Consider the following 26,956-nt stretch of genomic DNA (forward strand, 5'->3'; position numbering starts at 1 on the left):
CCATGCCCCCTTTGAATTTAAAACTTCTGTGATTCTAGGCTAGGTGTGGTGGCTCATGCCTGTGATCTCAGCACTTTGCGTGGCTGAGGTAGGTGGATTGCTTGAGCTCAGGAGTTCGATAGCAACTTTGGAAGCATGGTGAAACCCTATCTCTACAGAAAATACAAAAATTACCCATGCATGGTTTTGCGTGTCTGTGGTCCCAGCTACCTGGGAGGCTGAGGTGGGAGGATTGCTTGATCCCAGGAGGTCGAGGCTGCAATGAGCTGTGATGGCACCACTGCACTCCAGCCTGGATGACAGAGTGAAACCTTGTCTCAAAGAAAAAAAACAAAAAATTCTATGATTCTAGCTTGGAGCCAATGCTCAGAATCAAGTATTGTTAATTATTTCTGGGATCCATCGTAAGGTCTCTACTACTCTCTTTTCCAAGTATCAGAAAGTCAGTGTTATGTCCTTTTACCCCTGGGAATTGTGAATTTTGGAGTGGAAAGACTAGAGAGTTCTGGTAGGCTAAAGAAACCTCCTCTCTCCTTTTCTTTCCCGGCATATGGCTCCATCTGGGTTTGTTTGTGGGTGTACCTGAGCAAGGTGGCGAGGGCAGCTCTTGGAATGACCCAAGTATCACAGAGCTTGAAGAAGTTTCAGTTCTTTGGATCATGGCTGCCAAGCTTACTTTTAAATACCCTAGGCAGGGCAATTCTACAAACTTTCTTTAGATACTAATTAGTTCTTAAACATTGAGAAATCTGTCTTTACCTTTTTGGCTCTACTAATGTTAGAACAAATTATTTTCTGTTTCTTGATAACTTGTAGATATCTTTCTTTCAGCAGATCATCCTCTTACACACTGTTTATCCATCTATTAAATACATATATAATATTGGCTAGCTTCCAAAACAAAAAGATGTCAGACTTGATCTTTATCCTCGAGGGATTCCTGGTTAATGAGGGTTGGGTCGATCACCAATGAGAAGACATGGTCCTGGGTATGTTGAGAGGGGTATTCAGGGCATTCACGGTGCAGGTAGGGAAAGGAGATGACTCCATGAGCACACTCAGGCAATGAAACATTTATTTTTGCATAAGAGTTTTTGATACTTCAAAGTGAGACAAGGTTTCAGTTAACCAGCAGTAAGTCAAAGTCTGCTCTATAAATATGTTGATATAATTCTATTTAATGGAACATCAGTGTCTGGATAGAAGCTTGTTGCTGTACTGACATCGCCGTTCATGATGCCGATCATATTGCAGTATTTTGCCATTAAATTTATTTTTCTTTTGGAATAAATTCTTACAGTGTGTTACATTTTTTAAAAGTAACAATATGGAAAGGGGGTTATATGAAAGTAGTTTTACCAGTTTAAAAAACAGGGGCACTGAAAAGGGAAAATAATCACTCTGCCTGTGGAGCCCATTTTATTGTAAGTGCCTGAAACTAAGTCATCCTAAATAAAATCTTGACTTTTCTTTTAGAATGTGGGTGAATAAAATATACATGCAGAGGTATTTTTGGTAGCCAGTGCTTCTTGGCTTTTGATTTGAGGTTTGTCGGAATCCTAAAATGATAGGGTACTGGTTGGCTTAAATTGAAATCTCAGATAGTTGGACTGATTGTGAGCACAGAAATGGCAATAATATTTAACATGTATCTACTGTGGGAGATGGGTCGTTTCTTTACTATGCAAACATAACAATTTATCTCTTGAATGTGCAGAAGATACTTTAAAGCACTCAATTTATTTGCCAACAATTAGGAGATATTTTATTAAAGGGGTATAAAATAGAAATACATAGCTTTGCACACTAAATGCCAAGAATGTGCATTCTGAAAAAGAAAAAGCAAACTTTTATTGATTGTATTTAACACGGTGAAATTTAGATATTCATACTATAAGGACAGCATATTGTGGAAGATTTTCCTTGTAAATCATGAGGAATATCTAAAATACTTACCATGAATCAATACTGCTTTTATAATACAAAGTAAATCAGGCAATTTCATGCCTTCTTAAGGCATTTATGATAACAAATCTATAGGTGAGAAGAAAATAAGTAGTGATATCTCTAATGGTACTTGTTAATATGCAATTCTAGCCATATGAACAGTACAGGTGTTGATGATTTTCTCTGGGGAGTAGATGGACGAGAGATACATAGTAACAACAGTGGTGGCAGTAATATTTATATAAAAGGTTGAACTTACTAACAGGAGCAGCATGCCAGCTGTTGCCTGGAAAATAGCTTTACATTAGAGCAGTGAGGAATTCTTGGTTTCTTTCTCTCATTTTATCTCCCTTCCCCCATGTACTTCCCCAAAGTATTGCATTTTAGTTTCTGTGATTAAAAATCAGTCCAGTGTGAAAATGGGAAAACAATTCTATGCCATTCACGAAGGTAGCTAAGTTGGAAAACACCAGCATGGAGTTTTTGCTGATGTGCTGGTGCCTGATGATGAGAGGAACCCCAGCTGGATTGTGAAGATGGTCTGTGGGCACACACAAAATTGATAAACTGCCTTCACTTAGTTTTTGACAGCTTTAATAGCTGACTCAGTCCAGCTGTAAGTAGTAAGTAAATAAGTAAGTTTCATTTACTACCACGCATGTAAAATGGAAAAGCTCACTATAAATTTTAACTGCTAAATACTATCTATTTATCATTTGTTCAATTCATTCATCACTAAAGTTTATTTAATCATTCACTTATACACTCAGTCTTTCATTCAATAAATATTTACTGAATGTGCCAGTATGCAGTAAACATTTACTGAATGAAAAATTCAGGATATGATATATAGAGATGTACATCATGTACGATGAACAGTGGACAAGGTTTTCCTTCATGAAAAATGTACAGTGTACACGTACAATGTAGCAGTGAACAAGGTTGATAGAGGCCCTGAGCTTGACAGATGAGACAGACAATAAACAAACTTGCAAACAGACATGCCAGTCACAGGTAGCTGTAAGTGATGGGACAGGCACACACAGGGTGATGGGAGAAAATATGTGCAGACACAGGGAAGAGTGGTGGGGAGAGGGGATACGACGGCGGGGTGGATCCTGGGTATAAGATGATCAGCGAAAGTCTTTCTAAGGCTGTAATAACTGAGGTGAGACCTGAAAGAATAAATGGGGAGACTTTCGATGTGAAAGTCGTTTCACATAGTGGTGTTTGGTGGACTCAGAACTAAGGTGATTTTGCTTTGAATGATGTCATTTGTGTACAATGATGATATTCTGAGTTGACCCAGGAGCTAACCAGTTAGAAAAGACACTGGCTGGCCCTATTGGAGAGCCTTGGAGCACCCTGTTAAGTCAGTAGTAAGCCCTGAATTCCTGGGCTGTTGCGAGACCTCAGGGGAGGACCTGGGGCAGCTGGGTGGCACTCGGAGAGTTTGGGGACACAGCCATTTCTCTATTATGGTATGGAAATATTTCCGTGCTTACACAAGCAATGTGGCATGTGTAACAGCTTGTGTGTAATTCTCTGATCCAAGGAATTTTTATTAACCAATTGTAGTTACAGACCACCTTTATATTCTGGCCACTTCACATAGTTTAGTGGAAAAAAGTAAGGGTTGAATTCTGGTTTTCAATGTTGGCAGTCACATGATTTTACAGTCTGAGTCACATTTGGCAGAAGTACTCTTATGAAATTGGGTTTATTTCTCCCAAGAAGGTAATCAACCTAACTCTGTGTCTTTTATAGGCAGCATCACTGTCCACATCTCCCTACCAAGATTTATGATAAAACAGAGAAACCATGTCTTCTCTCCGAATATACTGAGAACTACCCTTTCTATCACTCTTACCTGCCCAGAGAGTCCTTCAAGCCAAGGCGGGAGTACCAGAAAGGGTCTATACCAATGGAAGGCCTGACTACATCAAGGTGAGGGCAAACAGCATTAATGTATGCAGGTACATACAACACTAATGTAGTAACATGCAGTGCTAACGTATAATATTAATGTAATGTGCAGTGCTAATGCATTAATGTGCAGTATCAACATATGATATTAGTGCCTTAATGTACTATATCTCTGAAAGAAAATCCTGCATTTATGAGCCTTCTCAGTTTTTTCCAAATTCTCTGTTAAAGAGAAAGGATTCTTGCTTGCTGAAGTAAAGGGTGGGGAAAGGCTGGATTAATCTATATAATATAGGATTGGAGGTTAAGAAAAATATTCAAGGGATGGAAAGAGTGGGGGATGTTGCTGAAAAGCAAGTTTTGGGCTTTGTTACACGAAAAGCTCCAGGCCAGCTTGTGTAGGTGGGGGATGGTGGTGGTGGTGGTGAAAGAGAACTTGGCAATGGAGAAAAAGTGAGCTATTTTTTCTCCCCTTAAAATTATGCTGTAAATTTTGAATTGGGGTTCTCCTGAATGTTCTTCAAGAAATATGAACAAATAATGTTTTTCTTTTAAATTATTCTTGACTCCCAAACTAAGATTGTTTAGCTCTAGGTCTGTGCGGAGGCTGAGCCACATGGTTCAGTATATTAGTGTTGCAGAGGTGTTTCTACTGAGGGGGTGCAGAAAGGTTATCAGTTCAGGGTTGTTCTACAGGCAAGGCTTTTGCAGAATCTGCCGTGGACAACTCAGTTAGCGACCTGTGACTGGTGATCTAGTAGAGCGGAAACATCTTTGAGTGCAACTGGGCAGTCTCAGATTGTATAGTTTTGTCCTCAGCTGAGCCCTGAAAGATTGATGTGTTCTATGCCTTCCCGGTTCCTCATCCCTAAAGGGCAGGGTTGCTGTGAGGTGGAGGTGATGGTGAATGCTGACTGTTCCAGCACAATGCTTGCACATCGGTGCCTGAGATCTGGTGACTTTTCTTCCTATTGCTCCCTTTTGCTTCATGATTTTGTGCTAGTAAGTGTCCCGGATGGTCTAGGTGAAGCAGAACCATTCTAATTCATTCTGCCTTCAGGTTTTCTTCAGAATAGGACTGGAAACATCTGTTGAGACTGTGAGTTGGAGGTGCTCTTCTCTACACAACGCTGCCATCTTCTAGATCCACGAGAAGTCCATGTCTGGGTAATGGGGCAGGAGCACCCACAATGGGAGAAATGAGGCCAAAGAATTCCCGAGCTTAGTGGAAACCACTGGACAGGGGCTTGAGAATGAGAGGGAGTTGAGGGCCTTGTCTGAGGCTTGACTTGAATCAGGCCACTTAAAAAAAAATTTTTTTTTAAAACAAGGTTTCCTTCTGTAGCCATGGCTGGAGTGCAATGGTGTGATCATCGCTCAGTGCAGCCTCAAATTTCTGGGCTCAAGTGATCCTTGCCCCTCAGTCTCCTAGTAGCTGGAACTACAGGCATGGACCACCATGCCCAATTAATTTTTGAACTTTTTGTGGAGACAAGGTTTTGCTATATTGCTAAGGCCAGATGATTATGTTGATTCTAACCATGTATCTTAAATGTTTTGGTTTAAGCACAGTGTTTCTGTGTCCTGATGTATTAAAACATTGTAGTTTATGCTGCTGTTTTTTCAACCTATGACTTATTAAACAATATGAACACTAAAGTTTGGGCTTCATTTTGCTGGGAAAACAGTATTCTTTGTCTCTGAGAGTCTAAAGACCATAATAAGAAGTGTGAACCATTTCTGAGCATTGCTTTTGTTTTAGGAAACCCTGGTCAACACCAAGTAAGAGTCCTAGGCACATGTATAAGGGACATGTAATCGGTAGGAAAGGATAAGAGTAGTACTGAGGGGTGGCTTGCAAATATCTTGTTCGGTCTCCAGGTGTGAGTCTTTTTATCTCTTTATATCCAATTTGCAGGAAATGAAGAACACTTTGTGAGATGTCTAGTTGGCTTCAGACACTGATATATTTCCTATCCTGAAAGTATAGACAGGGATGTTTGAAGGTTGGTTGTTGCACGTTGCTTTGTTAGCTGCCCAAAGCTTAGGAGAATGGGGACAAACCCTTGGTCTGGGGCGGAAGACCTGCCCCAACACCTAGCTCTGAGACCTCCAGATGCAACCCCAGATACCCTCCCTCCTCCTGATGGTGCCTCGCTAAACAAAAACGTACCCTCTGACCTGTCCTAAATTATCCTTGCCTTGTGTCACTTACAACAATAAACATGTCACCCAGAAGGCCCCTCTGCCCCTGCCGGAGTCAGAGTAACAATAAATATCATGTACATCAAGTGTGGCTAAAGTAGAGGAAAGCAGATTCTGCAAGAATTTCCAAAATAAGCTGTTAATGAACATAAGGGCCTTAAAAAGAAAAAGTGGCAGGATCAAGGTTATCCACAGGGAGGAAAAAGAGCAGATATGAATCTCTTTTTATTTGCTACCCTAAAAAGAGAAGTAAAGGGGAAATGAGTAGAAGACATCTGTGTTCTCTTTTCTACCACAATTTCATTATTTCTCAACCCTGTGCCTGCCATGATGGGCACTATTTTTCATAGACTGAGAACAAAATTATGCCACTGTCAGGAAATGTAGGGAAGCTACCATCTGGGTGTTACCCTAGAGGTTTACAGGGGAAGGGATGCGTCAGCCCAGTGTCTGCACACCCCTGTGTCTGCACGGATTGTCGTCACCCCTCTGCTCTTAGCACTCTTATTACTGGAACATCCCACCCACTTTTTTATCTAAACAGTGACCCTGCTTAGTTTCTGAGGTTGGACATGAGGCTCCCACCTGCTGAACGAAAAAGTCATGTGGTCCAGGGCTTTGCTGGGTTTGGTGATTAAGCCCAGACACAAAAAAACACCTGGTTTCTGGAAAGGTTATCATCCCAGCGTGAGGCATGATTATAACTGCACACAACTCTTACTGACCATAAATCTTGGGGATTTACAGCAGGTGCCATGAGGGGAATGCTTGTGATTTCCAGCCATTCTTAGTGTGAAACTCTTTCTTGCAGCCCTTGGTAATTCTTTGGTGTAGAATCTGCCTTTACTTCAGATAGACCTGAGATCAATTTATGAATAAGAGGTTTGCACTTCAAGCCTCATTCCCCCATAGGCATGTCACCATGTAAAACACTTGGATCCCAATTTGAGACATTCTGTTAGCTAAATCAGCTCCCTAAAGATGGGCAAAATGAACAGCATCGGAAGAAAGAGGTGAGTCTTCAATGGTGTTAGACCTTTATCCTAAAGGAAGTGGGACCATGGGTAGAGTGGAATGGAGGCACAGAGTGAGGAGATAGAATTGAGTTCAGACTCGATGGGTGTGGCTGAAAGGTAGACGGCAGGGAATTGGTAGCATTGACTCTATCACTTATTTGCAAGACTCCTTGGTAAACCAAGGAGAGTAAGGGAGGGAAGAGCTAAGAGAGAAAGGGCATTTAGTATCCTCCCCAAAGGTCAGGAAAGAAACAAGAGAGTTAGTAGCAGGCTTGAGTCTTGGACTACCCATTGAATTATATATATATATATTTTTTGTTCAGAGATACCTGACTCTCTTACTCAGAGCTGTACCACTGGGCATATACTTAGCCTGCATAGCCTCGGCCTGAGAATTAGTGTGAACACAATGTAGATAGAGTTCTCGGCACTGGACTTGCTTGGGCAATCTCAGAGCCTTTGAATTGTCTATACTGTATTTCTGATTAAATTTGTAGACATTTTGGCCATTATTTCTTCAAGTAATTTTTCTTTCACGGATGCTCTGTTCAGTTCTTTTCCCCAATCTTTTCTTCCCCTCCTCTGTTCTTCAGATTGGATAGTTTCTATTAATCTAGTTTAGACTTCACCAAGTTTTTCTCCCTTATCTCCATTTTGTGATTAAGGCCATCCAGTGAATGTTCTACTTCACATATTTTGCAGTTTTAGAATTTGCATTTGATTCTTTTTTTATATAGTTTCTATTTATTTTACCTAATTTCCTATCTTTTAATTCATTATGGCCTTACTTTGCTTTACTTATTGAGCATGGTTTAAAAAGCTACTTTAAAATCCTTATCTACTAATTCCAATGTCTGGTCTGCTTGGAGTTGGTCTCCATAATTATCTTTTTTTTTTTTTTTTTTTTGAGCACGGGTCAGATTTTGGGTTGATTTTTGTACAGTGAGAATGTTGCTACGTTGTGGACACCTTAGATATTTGTTTGCATTCCTCTAAAAAGTGTTTTTATCTTTGGCAGGCAGGTAACCTGATTTGATTTACAATGGAAACTCTGTGTCTTGGGTGGCAGCTCAAATCTCACTTCAGTTCTTTAGCTTGGAATCTACCCCATATATGTGAGGTTATGCAGAGATTTGGGCCCAGTTTATGTACAGAATTTAGGGCTTCCTGTCTTTGGCTCTCTTATTTCCAGGTTTCTTTCCTCATTTTCCGGCATCTGTGGTTGCTTCAAACTTGGTCCTCTAGTTTTTTTTTTTTTTTTTTTGTGAGACGAAGTTTTGCTCTTGTTGCCCAGGCTGGAGTGGAGTGGCACGATCTCGGCTCACCACAACTTCCGCCTCCCGGGTTCAAGCGATTCTCCTGCCTCAGCCTCCCGAGTAGTTAGGATTACAGGTGTGTCCCACCACGTCCAGCTAATTTTGTATTTTTAGTAGAGATGGGGTTTCTCCATATTGGTCAGGCTGGTCTCATACTCCTGACATCTGGTGATCTGCCTGCCTCGGCCTCCCAAAGTGCTGGGATTACAGGCATGGGTCACTGTGCCTGGCCAGCCCTCTGGTTTTTATAGTCAAGAAAAGGTAATCAATAAAGATCTGCCTTTTAGTTGCCCTCCCTTGCACAGACTGGAGCTGACCTTCAGGCTGGAAGCTTTGAATCTTAAATAGTTAATGGAAAATTCAGCAATGAAGCCTCCCATAGTGCCATTTTCTGCTTCCACCTGTTGGCTCTCCCCAGAATCCACCTTTTTGGAGCTTTAAAGTCATTTGAAATAAAACTATTGTCTGGGGTTTATATGAAGTGGTGACAGATATTTGCCTCAGCCTTAGCGGGAGTTGAGGGGCTCAGAGAGCAGAGGAGAAGACAGGTACTACGTAACTTGGATTCTGGAGTGCATGGGCTTGGAATCCCATCTGTTATAGTGAAGGTAAGGAGGACTCTGTGTCCCATAAGGACCAGGGGCATGAATCAAACCCCGTGATTCAGCCAAGGATCTTTTGCAGCACAAAAAAGCCTCTCCCGAGGCTGCCTAGGATGGGAGAACAGTTTCTCTAGAAGGGTGCCTTTTGACGTTGGGAAGTTTGAGAATAACATAGAAGTGACAAAGTCAATCAAATCAACTGACAAAGAGCAGAACCCCATAGAAGACATGGAGAAAAGATCATGAGGAGTGGTATCACAGAAGTCAAGGGAGAGAGTATTGAAAAATTGAGTGAGAGGATGGATGCTATGAACAAGCACAGTGGGATAAGGTTGAGAAGCAGCGGCTGGGTCTGGAAAACAAGATGATGCTTGGACTATCCAGGAGTGAGGGGAATCAGATTTGATGGGTGGGACATGAGGAGAGGAAGGCAAGTCTGTACTTGTAGACAACACTTTCTGGAAGATAGAAGGGAAAACTGGAGGAGAATGGAGCCCAGTGAGGATAGTGTCTTATTTTACTCTTTACCTTTAAAGATGGGAGATAACACTCAGTGGAGAAAGGAGGCAGTAGGGAGGAAGAGGGAAAAGCATGGCCTAGGAGATGGTCTGCAGATGAGATTCCCGAGAAAGAGGGCAGGGGTGAGAGAGGTTGGCTTTGGCCAAGAGGAAGAACTCCTTTTAAGATGGATTCCATTTTAATATAATTGATTACTTGGACACACTAACAAATCTTGAAGTTTGCATAAATAAACATTAAAAACAGGTTTAAAAAAAGTGTTGCATGGCCCTTTTGTCATGGTGAAAATCTTCATTTCCCACTGCCAGGCTCAGGACCCTAGCTCACTGTTACGTTATTTCCTCTTTCCTTTTGTCAGAGTCTTGTCAAACACCTTTCTTCAGCTTTGCTAAATGATTTGAAGTCAAGTTGTTATGACTTCCCCAGCAGGACCACTCCAACCTTTTACTTAACTCTGAGTTTAACTCTTGGCCTTCCCTACTCTATAACTTTTATAGCTACTCACCTAAAAGAAACTTACTTCTCTGACCAGTTTCTTTTTCTTGGTTCATGTCACATGTGCACAGAGACTGGGAAATGTACCACAGAAAGAGAGGGGAGATCCAGTGTTCTTAAAAAGAAAAGCTAGTTAATTGGAGCAATTCTGGGAAGACTAAAATATAGACTTTTCTTTTACATGAATTTAAAGGCTGTAAGATTATGTGTGATTGGGGACATGCAGTTATGTTGTGGTTAATGACAGGTTTCAGTGAGTGTTCTCAACATAAAAACATAATGAGGAAGCACATAAATTCTGATTAAATTCACTCCTAAGCTACAGTAACTATGTTTAGGTAGGTTATAAAAAAGTCAAACTTTAAAATTTTTCTTCTCTTCAGAAGTAGATACCGCTTCCCCCTACCCCCCATAATCATTTGCCTTAGTTATAGCTGATCAATAAATTAAACCATAGAGGAACACTTACAAAGGAACTTAAATTTTGTACTGGAAAAGGCAATTGGCTTTTGTCTTTGGGAAACCAATTTCAGAATAGTCTGTGAACTGGTGAATTTGGTTTTGGGCTTTTGTCTGCTCTTTTCCAGTAGAAGCCGTGGGAGATGGGCAATAAGTGTGCTTTAGTTTTCAAGAGCCTGGCAGCCTTTGAAGGGAGGTTTTTGCGGCATCCCTGAGAGGAAGCTGGTCCTCTTGGTCAGGGTAACTGCAGAAGAGGCTGCCATGGACTCTGTGTGCAGGGTCCCTAAGAGTGGCAGCCTCACAACTGGAAAGCATCCCTAGGTGCTCTGAGGTTGGGTGGGCTCAGCACAGCAGCTCAGGCACCCAGCTTTGTTCCTCACTGCTTGCCCTTGGTACCTCCTGATACTCCTTGGAAATGAATAGGGTGTAGGCTTAGGTAGCCATCACTGAGCACAGGCTTTTATAAGGGTTTAGCAATGTGTGGTCTCAGGCTGCCTTGAAATCTGTCCATCTCTTCTGGGAGTGAGGAGAGCTCAACTTCCCTTGGGAGCACTCCCTTTAGAATGTACACTTTCTGACCAAGAGTCCCTTTCCACTCAGCTGGTTTTCAGATGGAGTTTTTTGGGCATTTTCATTTGTGTTTGTAGCCTGAGGACTTACCCTCTTAGTTCCCTGCTACAATTGGTTTAGTGCTGAATAGACACTAGGGTGTAGTACTTATTCACTGAGAACAGTAGAAGTAGGAGCTGACCCTTGGCTTCTGGTTCAGTCCATTCCCTCCATAAGCCCCGATATACACAGTCAGCTTCCAGACACTTCAGGCTAACAGCAGGGCCCCTAGGAAGGGAGCCCAGGCTGAACGTCCTATAACTGCCGCTAAGATATATTTTTAAATCTACCCAGAGGGTGTTAGGGGAGTTCAACTGAAGCATCTCCCATTTCCTCCTTAGAGCCCTAGAGAGACTAATTCTCCTGCTTCCTAACTTCCTTCTCCCATCCCACTAAGCATTTGCAGGACCCGGTTTGGGTTTACTGACAATCATGTGTATAATTCACGCAAGACAGGTTACAGTGGAGCGTGTTACCTTTGCTAGTCAAGCATGGCTGAGTAATGCTGCTCCAGATTTTGGCCGGAAAGTGGGTTTTATTGGTGTTTGGGCCTAATGTTTTCCTGTCCGGAAACCTTCCCTTTCCCTTGACAGGGCTGTTCTGGCAAGCACCATCAAGAAAAATCTACCTTGCCTTTGTCCAGTTGAATAAATGGGTTCCAGGCAAAAACAGTTTGTTGTGTAAAACAGACACCCTTCAGAGGGAAATGTTAGCATTGAGAGGTGGCAAGTTGCGAGTGCCCTGGAGGGCAACACAAGTGCGAGCTAAGCCCTGGCTCCTCAGGGCGGTTCCTGGTGGGCATTGCAGTGAGCATCTGGGCCTTTTTATCTGGGATGCTTTGGGGAGGGACTGCTTCCTGTTTAGCGAAGACCATTATACTTTTTCGATCCTATTGTTTTGGTACTCCCTGAAATAATGGGGGCGCTGACACCAGATAGCAGAGAAATGAAGGACTCAGGGTTTCCAATTATTTCACTGTTTTCCTCTTCTGGGTTTTCTGTAGGCTAAGCAGAGGAAGGAGATAAACATTGGCAGGAGAAGCTTTTGGGAACACAGAGAAGGTGGTGGCGGCACCTGAAAGGAAGTTAGCTCCTCAGTGAAGGGGTTGGGTGGAAGGAAGGCAGAGAGCGCAGCAGTAGAAACGGTGGCATTGTGGTTGGAGTGCAGGATGCTCAGGTGGGGTGGGGATCATGAGAGACAAGGGTGAGTAAGGCAGGAGCCAGGTCCAGAAAGGCTTATAAATTATGCCAGGAAGTTGAATTTTACCTGGAAGAGTTTTAAACTGGGGAAAGCCATCTGACTTCCATTTAGAGAGTTTATTCTGGCCACATTATGGGGATTGAACAGAAGTGGTAGGAATGAAGGAGGAAGCTCGGGTGGCAGGCTGTTAGTGAGAAATTGTCAGGGTCTGGACCAAGGGGAAAGAAAAAGCAATGAGGTGGAGGGGCATTGGTGGTGATAGACTCTGGGGCCGTGAGGAAAGGAGGTCAAAGATGTATACAGGTGCCTGAATTGGGTGAGAAGGAATTGATGGTACCCTTCTCAAAAGTGGGAAATAGAGGAGAAACAGTTCGGGGGAGGAGGGAAGGCAGGTAGAGTAGAACATGACTTCTCAGCAAATGTTTGTAGAGTTGGGTTGAGCAGAAAACATAAGCCTTATCACAAGCCAAGGACCCCAACAGCATGCACTTGCTTCCTTACAGGAGAGATTTTGGGCCTCACCAAGTGGCACCAGTGAAGGTCCACCAGTATGACCAGTTCGTCCCAAGTGAAGAGAATATGGATTTGCTCACGACGTATAAGAAAGATTACAATCCCTACCCTGTCTGTCGAGTGGACCCCATCAAACCTCGGGACAGTAAATATCCATGTAGTGACAAGATGGAGTGTTTGCCTACTTATAAAGGTGGGATAGCACAGAGGGGCAGATTGGGGGAAAGACAGGCTGAGCCTGTGTGCGGGCCAGGAAATGTGTTTTATGTGCATACTCACTTAGTGCAAGAGTTGGCAGACTACTTCCTACGGGCCAGATCTGGCCAGCAGCCTGTTTTTGTATAGCTGGAGAGCTAAGAAAGGTTAAACATTTTTTTTTTTAATAATTGAAAAACAAATCAAAAGGATATCATTTGAGGACTGTGAAAATGATATAAAATTCAAAATTCAGTGTTCATGTTTTATTGGAACACAGCCATGTTCATTCATTTACACAGTATCGATGGCTAGTTTTTGTACCATGGTAGCAAAGTTGAGTAGTTGTTGACAGAGACACTACAGTCTGTGAGGCATAAGACACTTAATACCTGGCTCTTATACAAAATATCTGCCAACCCCTGCCTTAGCTTGCGGTTTGAATCCTATACTGGGGGAAGCATTTCAAGTTCAAGCTAAGTTAGTTTCTACCACTGATTAAGTGATTGATTCATTCACGTGTTTTAAAAATATATCAACATGTAACATACATATGGAAAAGTATACAAATTATAATTATACAGATCAATAAATTTGCACTGAACAAATCCATATAAACAGTACCCAGATCAAGAAATAAAACATTACTACCCCATTTCTGTTACCCTCCCCAATGAGTATGTAACTATTATTTTAACCTTTAATACCTTAAATTAGTTTTGCCAGTTTTGAACTTTATATAAACAAGATTGCTTCTTTCTTTATTGAGTATCTACTGATATTACCTATGAGGTGTGGTCCTAGAAACTGAAGGAAGCATAATGGCCTGCTCTTGACTTTCTAGCCTAGTGGAGCGACAAGATACATGGTCATATGTGTTGTGCTAGCAGACAGCCACTCTATGGAGCTCAGCTGCAAAGACTGAGACCATGAGACTGGAGACCAGGTTTGTAATCAATAACTCATGCTTATGATACCAACATTTGCCTTGCCCTAGGAGGACATGCTAAACAGTTCACGGACCTCTAAATGCTGTGAATAGAGAGGGCCACTTTTATTTAGTCAAGCCAAGCATTTAGGGTGAAGATGGTGGTGGAGGTAGGGAGGTTGGAGGAATGTGAGCTCCTAGAAGGGCCTCTAATTCTGTCATCCTGGAGGACCCTGTGCCTAGTTGAGTTTCTCTGATTCTTCCAGGAACTGAGGACTGGATTGGCGTGGGCCTCTTCAGCAACCTGGGCTCTGCCCTTTTATTTTCTTGAGCTTCTTCCTCTAACACTCCCCCATAGCTACCTTTGGTCAAGCCACCTTTTATCAGCAGTATAAGAACTGACTAATATTCTGAATGTTATCATACCCTGAAATGGCCCCACCTCTGAAGTCTTTGGCATCCTGTCCTCTGGGCTTGTCCTCTTATCTCCTCCCACCACGACAGTCCTTGGCCCTTTTGGGACCTCCAGTCCATTGACGTCTCAACCCTCCCTCTTACCACCAGCCCCTCCTGTGTCTGTCCCTCCCCATGGAGTCTCTACTCCATGGCCTATCTTTGGAGCCCAGCTCCTAGTGATAGCCGAGACTCCCTCTCTCTTCAGCCCTTTTGCTATTTCCTCCTAGCAAAGCCCTAATCCTGTTTTCTCCATGTCTACACCTGGGCACACACCTGAGCATATCTCCAGTCTTGTCAGCTCTTACTCATTTTCCACAGAAAGGAAGCAGAGTGGTCTTCTATACATGGCAATCTGATCTGACCGCTCCTTTGTATAAAACTCCTCAGATAATCATTTGATAAAATCATTATTTTATCAAATCATATCATTTTTCAAATGATAAAATCATTATTTTATCAAATCATACTATTTTATCAAATCATATGATCCTATTATGATAAAAACCCAAACCTTTACCGTCTCCTCTGATGCCTTGGAGGTCCTGGTGTCTTCTTAGCACCTCTGCTCCAGCCTCAGGGCCTTCTTTCAGGTCCCTTCCTACATTTCTTTTCTGCTTCAGGGCATTTGTTTAGCACATGTGATGCCTTCTATATATATAGAATCTTTCTGCTTCCTTAATCTAGCACTTATCCTTTCAGCTAGCAGCTGAAAGATCACATTCTGAGCCCTTCCGCCATGTCAGGCTGGATGCTATATGGGTGCCTTGCACTCCCTTATCTTATCATGCATTGTGCACTTTTAATGCTTCCTTTAATGGCCAGGCTGTAACCTCCAAGGGGCAGGGATCTGTTTGTCTTTTTCTTTCCCAATTACCCTCTCACAGCAGGCACCCCACAGGAGTCCATACAACCAGGTGTATGACCATGGGCCGGGTGTTGGGGGGCACAAGCCTCTACTGAATGCATTCTTCTCCTTTTTAATCCAGTGTTTACAAGAAGACCAGAAATAAGGCACCACAGACATTGAGCAAGTGGGATAGAGGAATGAAACTGCAGTAAGCGCTTTCCACCATTGGTGGAGGGAATAAGGGACTCTGATAGGGCATATCCAATGGCGGACTCACCTCTCCCCTACACTGTCTTTGTGGGCCCCGTTGGTTTATGAATCTTAGTATAGGGAGAGACTCTTTAGAGCTCCTGCCTGTCAGTTCAGTTCCCTGTCTTCCACCTTGCCCTAAGTGCAGGGAGAGGTCTGCGAGTGAAAAATGCTCCTTGCTTGTCTTGGGGGTTGGCAAGGATGGAGGAGGTCTATATGTAGTATTTAAAGAGAAGTCCTCCCTACTTCTCCCCAGCAAACTACTTACCACTCAACACACACACACACACACACACACACACACACACAAACACACGCACACATGCACCCCACCACACCGCAGCAGTACTCTTTCTTTAATCTCTTTCGCTGCCAGTTTCCTCTGTCTCTCCCTTTGTCCATACAGCTACATCTCAGGCTGTCCTCTTCAAACTACAGAAGAGTGAGTATTCCACAGCTTAAACTGAATCATGGCTGACGGGGTTTGGGTTTCTGCCCCCACGAAATCTCACGTCGAATTGTAATCCTCAGTGTTGGAGGTGGGGCCTGGTGAGAGGTGATTATATAATGGGGGTGGTTTCTAATGGCTTAGCACCCCCCTGCCCGCTTAGTACTGTATAATGAGTGAGTTCTCCTGAGATCTGGTTGTTTAAAAGCATTTGGGACCTCCCCACCTCCCGACTTGCTCTCTCTGTCTTGCTCCTGCCGTGTAAGATGCCTTATTGCACTTTGCCTTCCACCATGAGTAAAACTCTCTGAGGCCTCCCCAGAAACAGATGCTACCATGCTTCCTGTACATCCTGCAGAACAATGAGCCAATTCAACTGCTTTTCTTTATAAATTACCCAATCTCAGGCATTTCTTTATAGCAATGCAAGAAGTGACTAATATAATGGCTGACTTCCCTACTGACAAAGTTAAAATTGAGAAAATCCTATTTTCTTCCTTACTTTCCTTAAACTTCTGGTACCTGTTAGCTGCTTGCCTACTTAAACAGAGTTAATAAATGAACACCAGTCAAGTATGAACTGGACTGCTCAGAACCAGGCATGCATAGATGGACAGGGTTTTTGTTCTTGTAACATGTGCATTTGAGGTTGGATTTCATAGTTTTCCTCTGCAATTCCGATTTTAAAACAAATCAGTATGTAGCTAAAGGAAACATATTTATAGTTAGATTAACCTATAGGTACCAGTTTGCAACATGTGTGTCTTATGAGGTTTTTTTTTGAATACTACTTTCTTAGTTCATTTTTGCTGCTATAACAAAAATACTTGAGAGTGAGTAATTTATAAATAAGACATTTATTTCTCACAGTTCTGAAGGCTGGGAAGTTCAAGATCAAGGCGCTGATAGGTTTGGTGTCCGGTGAGGGTCTGCTCTCTGCTTCCAAGATGGTGCCTTGTTGCTGTGTCCTCATGTGGTGAAAGCCAAAAGGAAAAAAGGGCCTTGGCTAGCTCCCTCCAGCCATTGTATAGCAGTGCTAATCCATTCAAGAAGGTGGAGCCCGCATGATGCAATCATTTCCCAAAAGGCCTCACCTCCCAATACCACCATATTGGGGATTAAGTTTCAGCACATGAATTTTGGGGCACATTCAGACTATAGCAAATACTTTTATTCTATTAATTGAAGTGGTTTGTTTGTTCTGTCACTCACCTGTGATAGAAGTGCTTCTCAAACTGTGCCTTGAATGCCCAACATCTGTATTCCCAGCATCTAACACAGGGAATGACAGAACAAAGTGTGTCAAGTGAGGGACTCAATGGATGAAGGGTTCTGAACCATTGTTTACAAGGGCTCCAGGTGACAGAGTTTGGCATATCTACACAAATCCCCATCCAGGCTATTACCCTATGGGTCCTGGCCAGGAGCAGAAGTGAGGATTGAGAAGGCGCATGCCACTTACCATGTGGGTGGGTCAGTCCTTAATAACCCCATGCATTTGTGAGGGGTCACGCCCTTATCTCTTGGTGTATCACCCCTTGGGTGACCTGTTTGTGTCTTGTGAAAATTTGCTGCTTTCTTAAGTGTTTTCCAAAACAACCTTCAGGTTTTATGACCATACATTGATTCTCTTCCTCCTCCACCACCCAAAGAGAAACCAAAGACCAAGGTTATTAAATATGTGTTTCAGTGGGTGCCATCTAGATTTTGTCTATATGCTCTGCTTACATTTGTTCCACAGAAAAAATATGAAATCTTTTTTTCCCCTTTTCACTCTATGGCCAGCACCTTTACTGGGGTCCAGAAAACCACCAATAAAATATGCTTTAGCAGCATTTGGTTGTAATTTGTGACATTTTCAAAACACTGTGCAATTGGAAAGATTGAGAGTGTAATTACTTGATGCTCAGCTTTAGGTTTAGCTGTTTTTTTAAAGGCACATTATTGAATGGAATCCCTTTTAAAGAAGTTCTTGCCAATTACCCACATGACACTCTGGCCCTGAAGGGCTTTACTGGCGTGTGAATAGTTTGTCATGTGAAATTCTGAGGTTTTTCAGGGTCCTGTGGAGGTTTTGGGTAATAAATGCTGGGTGGAGGAAGTCAGGAGGCTTGGATAATAATGTGGTTTCAACTATATTGTTGGGTATCAGAAATCACATGAGGCAACTTTGAGCTTAGAAACCTGTTTTCTTAACACTTCATCCATCACAGAAGAAAGCCAGAAAAGCCCTGTCCTCCCCACCCCCAAGTACCTTGAGGCAGTGCGTAGGCATCTACAGGTAGATGCCTCCATTTCAGCAAGGCCTGGGGTCTGGGGGCCGGGGTGGGCAGGAAACACGTGGTTTATATTCAGCAAGATGGTTCCCTCCAAGGCCCCCTAATGCTTTCAAGATGCTGATAGAGCCATTAATGGCTCTTGGAGAAAGATCAGATTTTCAATTAAAATGAAGCCAATTTTAGATAAATAGTTGGTGGTATCATCAGCCTAAAATAAACTTAAGAGTGGGCTGGTGGATGAGGGGGTGGTATCAGGACTTCTGGAGAGGAGGAGTAAGGAGCTTGGCAAATCCTCTTCCCAAAAAGCAATGACAAAACTGGACAAAACAGTGAAAATCAACCATTTCTAGACTCTGGAAATCAACCACTGGTATGCAAAAAAATTGAGAAGCATTTATTAAAGAGAAACTGTGGCACCTTGGTTATTAACACTAGGAGTCTGTGATGTTTTATTCTGGGGCTGATTCCATCACCCCATCCCCACCCCTGCTGTTTCATTTATGTAGTGGCTCTGCCTGAGCAGGCTAGGCTGTGGAAACAAGCAGCTCTGCTGTCAGTGGGGCCTGACTTGATTGGGAATAGAGTGCATACCCAGGAGTTTCAATAAAAACAATAGTGATCTTAATGGCAAGAAATCAGGGAAGACAACTTCTGAGTTTGTCTGAGGCTGCAGTGCTAGTTGTGGCAAGCAACAGACCAGCAAACCAGCTAGCAATTTAAGAAGGGAGATCCAGAGAATGATACAGACACAGTGGGTCTTGATAAGCTCATATGTATTCCTGGTGGTCGGGAAGGCTGTGCACATGGGCAAGACTGTGTGCAGGCTCAAGGGCAATCAGAGAGGAGCCCATCTATCAACTCATCATCCCTAATCATCCCTAGTTAGGTCTAGTGCTTGTGTAGGGGAGACATGAGAAAGCCCAGTAGGAAGTAAAAGCCAAATGAGACTTATAAACTGCCTGATCTTTGTGTGTGTTTTTCCTAACCCACACACAGCTCCATTGGCAAAGTGTGAATGCCTTACTGGCTTAAAGTTCTTAAGTTTAACTTCTGACCAATCATTGGCTGACCACTAAACTATGCTGACAGAGTGACCCTTAAGAAGTCAGGCATGGTGGCTCACGTCTATAATCCTAGCACTTTGCGAGGCCCAGGTGCGCAGATCACGGGGTCAGGAGGTTTTGTATTTTTTTGTAAAAATACAAAAAAAAGAAAAAAATAAATTATCTGGGTGTGGTGGTGGATGCCTGTAATCCCAGCCACTCAGGAGGCTAAGGCAGGAGAATCGCTTGAATCCGGGAAGGCGGAGGTTGCAGTGAGCTGAGATCATGCCACTGCACTCCAGTCTGGGCAACAAGAGCAGGACACCATCTCAAAACAAACAAGCAAATTAAAAACAAAACAAAAAGAAAAAAATGAACAAAAATATCGGTGGCCGTACACTGCAGGGAAGATAAGACTCTATGGAATTAGTGCAGGTAAGCTAAACACAAGTAAAACCAACTCCCAATGGGGATCAGAATCCAGAGTTGCTGCAGCATATTATCTAAATTGTTGTGTTTTACACAAAAAAATTGTAAGATGTGAAAAAGGGAAGTATGACCCATGCATGGTGGGGGAAAAAGCAGTCAACAGAAAGTATCTCTGCAGAAGCCCAGATGTTGGACCTAGCAGACAAATATTTCAAAGCAGCTATTATAAATATGGTCAAAGAATAACAGGAAAGCATATTTAAAGAAATAAAAGTATGACAACAATTGCTCATCAAATAGAGAATATCAGTAACAGGAAATAATAAAGAACCAAATGAAAACTCTGGAGTTGGAAGGGCAATAACTAAAATAAAAAATTTGTTAGAGGGGCTCAATAGCAGATTTGAGCTGGCATAAGAATCAGCAAAAATGTGGATAGTTCAATAGAGATTCCCAATCTGAAGAACAGAAAAAAATTAAGAGAAAGGTCCAAACTCAGACTCGTGGAATACCATAAAGTATACTAACATACTCATAATCATGGCCCCAAAAGGAGAAGAAGGGGTCAGAAAAATGATAGATGAATGGCTGAAAGTTGCCAAATTTTATGAAAAATGTTTATTAATACATTCAAGAGGCAAAATCCAAATAGAATAAGTACAAAGAGACCCACATCTATTCATAAGATAGTCAAATTGTTGAAAGCCAAAAACAAAGATTTGGAAGGAGGCAAAAGAGAAACGACTCATCACATATAGAAAAATGACATTATTATTATTATTATTATTTATTTTTTTTGAGACGGAGTCTCGCTCTGTCACTCAGGCTGGAGTGCAGTGGCTGCAATCTCAGCTCACTGCAAGCTCCGCCTCCCAGGTTCATGCCATTCTCCTGCCTCAGTCTCCCTAGTAGCTGGGACTACAGGCGCCCGCCACGACGCCCGGCTAATTTGTTGTATTTTTAGTAGAGACAAGGTTTCACCATGTTAGCCAGGATGGTCTCGATCTCCTGACCTCGTGATCAGCCCACCTTGGCCTCCCAAAGTGCTGGGATTACAGGCGTGAGCCACTGTGCACGGCCCCAAAATGACATTATTAATGGCTAAGTTCTCTCCAGAAACAATGGAGGACTGAAGGCAGTTGGTTGCATATTCACAGTTTTGAAAGAAAAAAGTCTATCCTCCAAGAATTTCATATCTAGTGATATTATGATTCAATAATGAAGGCAAAATACATTCCCGGATAAAGATGGAGAGAAGTTACAGGTACCTAGCTTGCAAGAAGTACTAAAGGAAATCCTTCAGGCTAAAAGGGAATGATACCAGATGGCAGCACAAATCTACACAAAAAGTAGTAAAGCATACTGGTAAATGTAATTAGGTAAATATATACTTTGTTTTCTTCTTGAATCATTAAAAAGATATTTTTTCTTTTAAATCATTTAAAAGACAATTACAGAATCAATATAAAACTATGGGATTTATTCTGGGAATTCAAAGTTGGTGTAACATCAGAAAATCAATTAATATACCACATTAATAAAGTAACAGAAAAAAGCTGCTTGGTTGATAGAAAGCATTTGACAAAGTTCAACACTCATAAAAGCTCTCAACAAGCTTAGGACTAGAAGGAAACTTCCTCAGCCTGATAAAGGGCATTCACAAAAAAATCTGTACTTATAAAACATCATACTTAATGTGAAAGACTAAATGGCTTCCCCCTAAGATTGAGAACAAGGCTAGGATGTCAGCTTTCACCACTTCCACTCAATATTGTATTTGGAGGTTCTAGCTAGTGCAATAATGCAAGAAAAGCAAGCAGACAAGTAAATGTATCTAGGCTCAAAAGGAAAATGCGAAGCTGTCTTTATTCTCAGACAGCATGATCCTGTATGCGGATAACACCAAGGAATCCACAAAAATTACCAGAACTAATACATGAGTTCAGCAAGATGTCAGTACTGAACAATATATAAAAATCAATTGTTTCTGTATTCTAGCATGGACAATCAAAATGGAGTCAAGAAAACTGTTCTCTTTTTAATAGCCTCAAAATTAATAAAATCTTGGAATAAAATTTTAAAAAAACAAGTGTAAGTCTTGTATGCTGAAAACGATTCCTGGGAAAAATTAAAATCTGAACAAAAATGATGGATATTCTGTGTTCATGGATTGGAAGATTCAATAGTATAAAGGTAAAGTCGTCCCAAATTGATCTGTAGATTCAATGCAATTCCTATAAAAATCCCAGCAGGCTCCTTTTCCTTTTTAGAACTTGGCGAAGTAATTTTAGGTTTTATATATGAAATCCAAATAAACCGGAATAGCTGAAAGTATTTTTGAAAAATAAGAACTAAGTTGTAAAACTTACACTTCCTGATTACAAAACTTTAAAGCTACAGCAATTGAGACAGTTATACTGACACAAAGACAAGTATAATGACCAATGCAACTAAGTTGCGAGTACAGAAATAAGCCTTTATGTTTATTGTCTTTGACTTCTCATAAAGATGCCTAGGCACTTCAGTGGGGAGAGGATAGTCTTTTTGATGAATGGTGCTGGGACAGTTGGATATCCACATGCAAAAAGACGAAGTTACCGCATCCAAACTCAAAAGAGCCAGAAACCTAAATGTAATAGCTAAAACTATAAATGTTTCAAAATAAAACATGGGAGAAAAATCTATGATATCTTGGAACAGGCAAAGAATTTAGATATGGCATCAAAAGCATGATTTATGAAAGAGATTATAAATGGGACTTTATCGAAATTCAAAACCTTTGGGCGCTTAGACACCATTAAGAAATGAAAAGAGTCAGGTGTCAGGTGGATGTTTTGTTGTTAAAATAATAAGAAAATGAAAAGAGAAGTGATAGACTTGGAAAAAATATTTGTAAATCACATACGTGGTGTAAGATTTGTATTTAGAACATGCAAAGAATTCTGTAACTCAATAAGACAATCTAATTTTAAAATGGGCAAAACATCTCAATATTTTACCAATGAAAGCACATGAAGAGCTAATAAGTACATGCAGAGATACTCAACATCATTAGTCATCAGAGAAATGTAAATGACACTGCAAGATACTACTAAATACCCATTGGAATGTCTATAATAATTTAAAAACACAGATGATAACAAGTGTTGACGAGGACGTGGAGAAATGAGAATGTTTATGTGTTGCTGATGAGATGTAAAATGGCACATCTACTTCTCCACTTTGAGAATATTTGGTAGTATCTTTTCTAAAAAGCTAAAGATAGATTTTTCCATACAACCTAGCAATTTCACTTTAGTATCTACCAAAGAGAAATGAAAATATATGTTCACACACAGACTTCTTCACAAAGGCTCATAGCAGAATTTCTTTATAATAGCCAAAGAGTAGAAACAACTCAAAATGTCCATCAGTTGGTGAATGATAAACAAAATTTGGTATCATATAATGTAATATTATTCAACAATAAAAAGGTGTGAACTACTTATATAGGCTACATTATGGATGAACCTCAGTTACATTACACTAAGTGAAAGAAGCCAGATGCAAAGCGCTACATCTTTGGTGATTCTATTTATATGAAATGTCCAGAAAATGCACAGTTATAGAGACCAAGAGCAAATTAATGGTTGCCTGGGGCTGGAGATGGGAGTAAAGACAGTAAAGACTGACTACAGATGAAGATAATTGGTATTTTTGGCATGATGCAAATACTCTATAACTTGATTTTGGTGATGGGTATACAACTCTATAAAAGTCACTGAATTGTGTACTTAAGATGGTACCTTTTATTATGCAAATTAGACTTCAATAAAACTGTTACAAATTGTGCCTGCAGACTCCACTAGTGTTGGTGTGTATACCCAAGGCTCCTGGGAAGCTGCTTTTTTTTCTAACCTTTTGTAAAGCAATAAGCAAGAGAATTCCCTATAGATTTAGAGGGCTCACTAGGGCTACTTTAAACCTGGTAATTTATGGGCCCAATGGGGCAACCTAGGTCTGGGATGTTAGTCAAGTATTTTGAAAGAATGCCAGCAGTGCCAAGGCAGTTGAATCACGTGGTTTGTCCCATTTTTTCTCACCTAGGCTTTCAGTCTTGGTGTGCTGAGGGTCTGTGTGGTAAAGTCAGTTTCAAAGGCTTACAGTGCTGCCTGAAGACAGTATCTGGTCCTCAAGATGCATGGAGACCATCTCTACTGCAGATTTCCTTGGGGTCCAGGCCTCCCTTTATGTTGGCCATTCCAGCCCCACAGCAGAGGTTCCTCTTGAGATGGACATCTAGATTGGCCAGTTCTTTTCACTCTTCAAACATTCTGAAGTTCTTTTCCTCCTGAAAATCTTCCCTCTGATTATTTTTTTCTTTAACCTTTACTCCACCTGGAAATAAAATGCCCCTAAGTGTGATATCAGAAGAACATGGCTTTGGAGTCAACAATACGGTTTAAATTCCAACTCAACTCACTAGCCATGTGACTTCTGGGCAAGTTTCTTAGCTCCTCTGAGCCTTGTATTTAGAAATCTGTAGAATGGAGAATCATACCCATCACAAAGGGTCATTGTGAAGATGAAACAAGATCATGTATGGAAAGACTTGAGCACAATTGACCGACATGTAGTTGGTATTCCCTAATTGTTAGAACCAGAGAGTAGAGTGGGTCAGATCAGGGGCTCTGGGTCTGAATTTGCATTTGTGCTTTTCCATTTCTAGCCGAGTGAGCTGGGACAAATTCCCTCATTTTCTGTATATCTGTTTCTGCATCTATAAAACTGGCATTAATAGTACCCACCTTATTAGGATAGTCTGAAGATTAAGTGAGTTAATATATAAAGCACTTAGAACACTGCCTGTTATGTAATAAGTTTTATATAAGTGGCAGCCACTGTTCTGTCACTAGCCAATACAATGCCCTATTCCCTTGGAGCAGCATATTTGATTTATATGGATTAGATGTGAGGATTACAGGGACACAGTGGGCTGTCACCCCACAGATGACCAGGTAGGCCTGGTTCATCTGGCTGGTGGCCCACCGGTGGTGGGTTGTGAATTTTCTGTCTCACTACATCACATGCATCTTCTCACTCCTTCCATGCTGATTCAGAGAAAGTACCTTCCCCACGGAAGAAAGGAAGTGTTGTCAGAGTAAGCTAGTGGTTGAACTTTTCTGCAGGAATGGATTCCCTGGATCCTCTCACGACCATGGACCCTCTAAGATCCCTGCATGCAGTATTGTGGGGTGTGATGAGAACTCCTGTAGATTTGTCTCTTCTGCCTGCAAGTACCATGAAGTTGACACATCAGGTGTTTGAATGAAGTGGTAGCAGGGATGTGCTCTGTTCTTTCTTTGTCTCAAAGAACACTTCATTGGAGACTGCCTTAAGACCTTGGGGCTCTGTAGAAGATATGCAAGTTGGTTGACTTGATTTATTATTAATTACCTCTTCTGCTTTAATTTCAGCTGATTATTTGCCTTGGAACCAACCAAGGCGAGCGCCACTTCGTCTGGAACACAAATACCAGCCGGCATCAGTCAGGTTTGATAATAGAACCACACACCAGGATGATTACCCCATAAAAGGCCTTGTGAAGACCATAAGTTGTAAACCTCTGGCCATGCCAAAGCTCTGTAACATCCCCTTGGAGGATGTGACTAACTACAAGATGAGCTATGTGGCCCACCCCGTGGAGAAGCGCTTTGTGCATGAAGCAGAGAAGTTTAGGCCCTGTGAAATCCCCTTTGAAAGCCTTACCACTCAAAAACAATCCTACCGGGGCCTGATGGGGGAGCCTGCCAAGAGCTTGAAACCTCTAGCCTGGCCTCCTGGGCTAGACATGCCTTTCTCTAACACCACTGAGTTTCGAGATAAGTACCAAGCTTGGCCAACGCCCCGGATGTTCTCCAAAGCTCCCATCACCTATGTCCCTCCCGAAGACAGGATGGATCTTCTGACAACAGTGCAGGCCCATTACACATGCCCTAAGGGTGCCCCAGCTCAGTCCTGCCGACCTGCACTTCAGATTAAGAAGTGTGGTCGCTTTGAAGGCTCTTCCACCACCAAGGATGACTACAAGCAGTGGTCCAGCATGCGCACGGGGCCAGTCAAGCCCGTTCCCCAGCTGGATTTGCCCACCGAGCCCCTGGACTGCCTGACCACCACTCGGGCCCACTATGTGCCCCATCCGCCTATCAATACCAAAAGCTGTAAGCCTCATTGGTCTGGCCCTCGAGGAAATGTCCCTATGGAAGGCCAGACCACCTACGCCATCAGCTTTACTCCCAAGGAAATGGGCAGGTGCCTAGCTTCATATCCTGAGCCTCCTGGTTATACCTTTGAGGAAGTGGATGCTTTGGGTCACAGGATCTACAAGCCAGTTTCCCAGGCAGGCTCTCAGCAGAGCAGCCATCTTTCTGTAGATGATTCAGAAAACCCCCACCAGAGGGAGTTGGAAGTGTCAGCCTGATTTTGAAAAATTGTAATTTAGAAATTACACAGTACTTTTAAAAGCAGACAACTGAGAGTTATTTGTTGGACAAAAAAGAATTCCATAAAATGACAAAAAAACAAAAAACAAAAAACCTTCACCACTTCCAGAGCACTTGAATAAAATGAGAATCACTTGACTCAGGGAAAATGACATTTAATCACCGGCTAATTAACTCCCCTTAACTTCTCCTTTACTGCATCCCCACCCCGTTTCAGGTCCTTTACTTTGTGCTTATGGAATCAAAGTTGGTCTCTGAGGTTTTCTCTGATCCAGATGTATTTTATTAATTTAATCATTGTATGAACTGACATAATGATTAACCCTTGCCAAGTATGAAGCGCCAAAGAATAAATTTTATTTTGGGGGGAATGAATCTGTAGCTCTGTGTGTTTACACTCATGTGCTGGCTATGCAGAGAGTAGTCTGTATTGCTTGGGACCTTCGGGAGATTTTATACTAGCACCCCCATTGCGTATCAGTATTGGTGGAGGTGCCTTGGGCCTGGTCTGGTGTCTTGTTTTGGGTTCTCTGTGTGCAGGGCTGCTTCACAAAGCATCCTTCTACCTCTTCACTGCATGACATACCAGCAAGAATAGTGCTGTTCGATTGGGTGTGGATCTCTTTAGTCACAGATGATGGAGGGAAAGAAAGACGGAGGCAGTGATGCATGAACCTACCAGACCTCTCCCCAACCCCAAGCAGGTACAGGCTATGATTCCAGGGAGAGGAGGGAGAAAAAGCACCCTTGGCAACCAGGCAGTCGACACCTGGTCCTTGAGCTGTGAGTAAAA

General features: G+C 42.1%; 1 protein-coding gene across 3 annotated transcripts in view; it reads left to right on the plus strand.

The window, feature by feature from the left end:
* SAXO1 (stabilizer of axonemal microtubules 1) overlaps positions 1–26,538 on the plus strand; it is a 102,287-nt gene extending 75,749 nt beyond the window's left edge. The window contains exons 2-4 of one of the 3 annotated variants that reach the window (XM_002819766.6): positions 3,715–3,894; positions 12,798–13,000; positions 25,138–26,538. In XM_002819766.6, the coding sequence (XP_002819812.3) occupies positions 3,715–3,894; positions 12,798–13,000; positions 25,138–26,141 (1,387 nt within the window). In that variant the 3' untranslated portion in view covers positions 26,142–26,538. The remainder of the gene's footprint in view (positions 1–3,714; positions 3,895–12,797; positions 13,001–25,137) is intronic. The other 2 variants (XM_009244407.4, XM_054521044.2) reach the window with 2 other exon arrangements.
* Positions 26,539–26,956: the final 418 nt, after the last annotated feature.

The sequence above is a fragment of the Pongo abelii genome, chromosome 13 (genome assembly GCF_028885655.2).
Source record: "Pongo abelii isolate AG06213 chromosome 13, NHGRI_mPonAbe1-v2.0_pri, whole genome shotgun sequence".
Lineage (NCBI taxonomy): Eukaryota > Metazoa > Chordata > Mammalia > Primates > Hominidae > Pongo > Pongo abelii.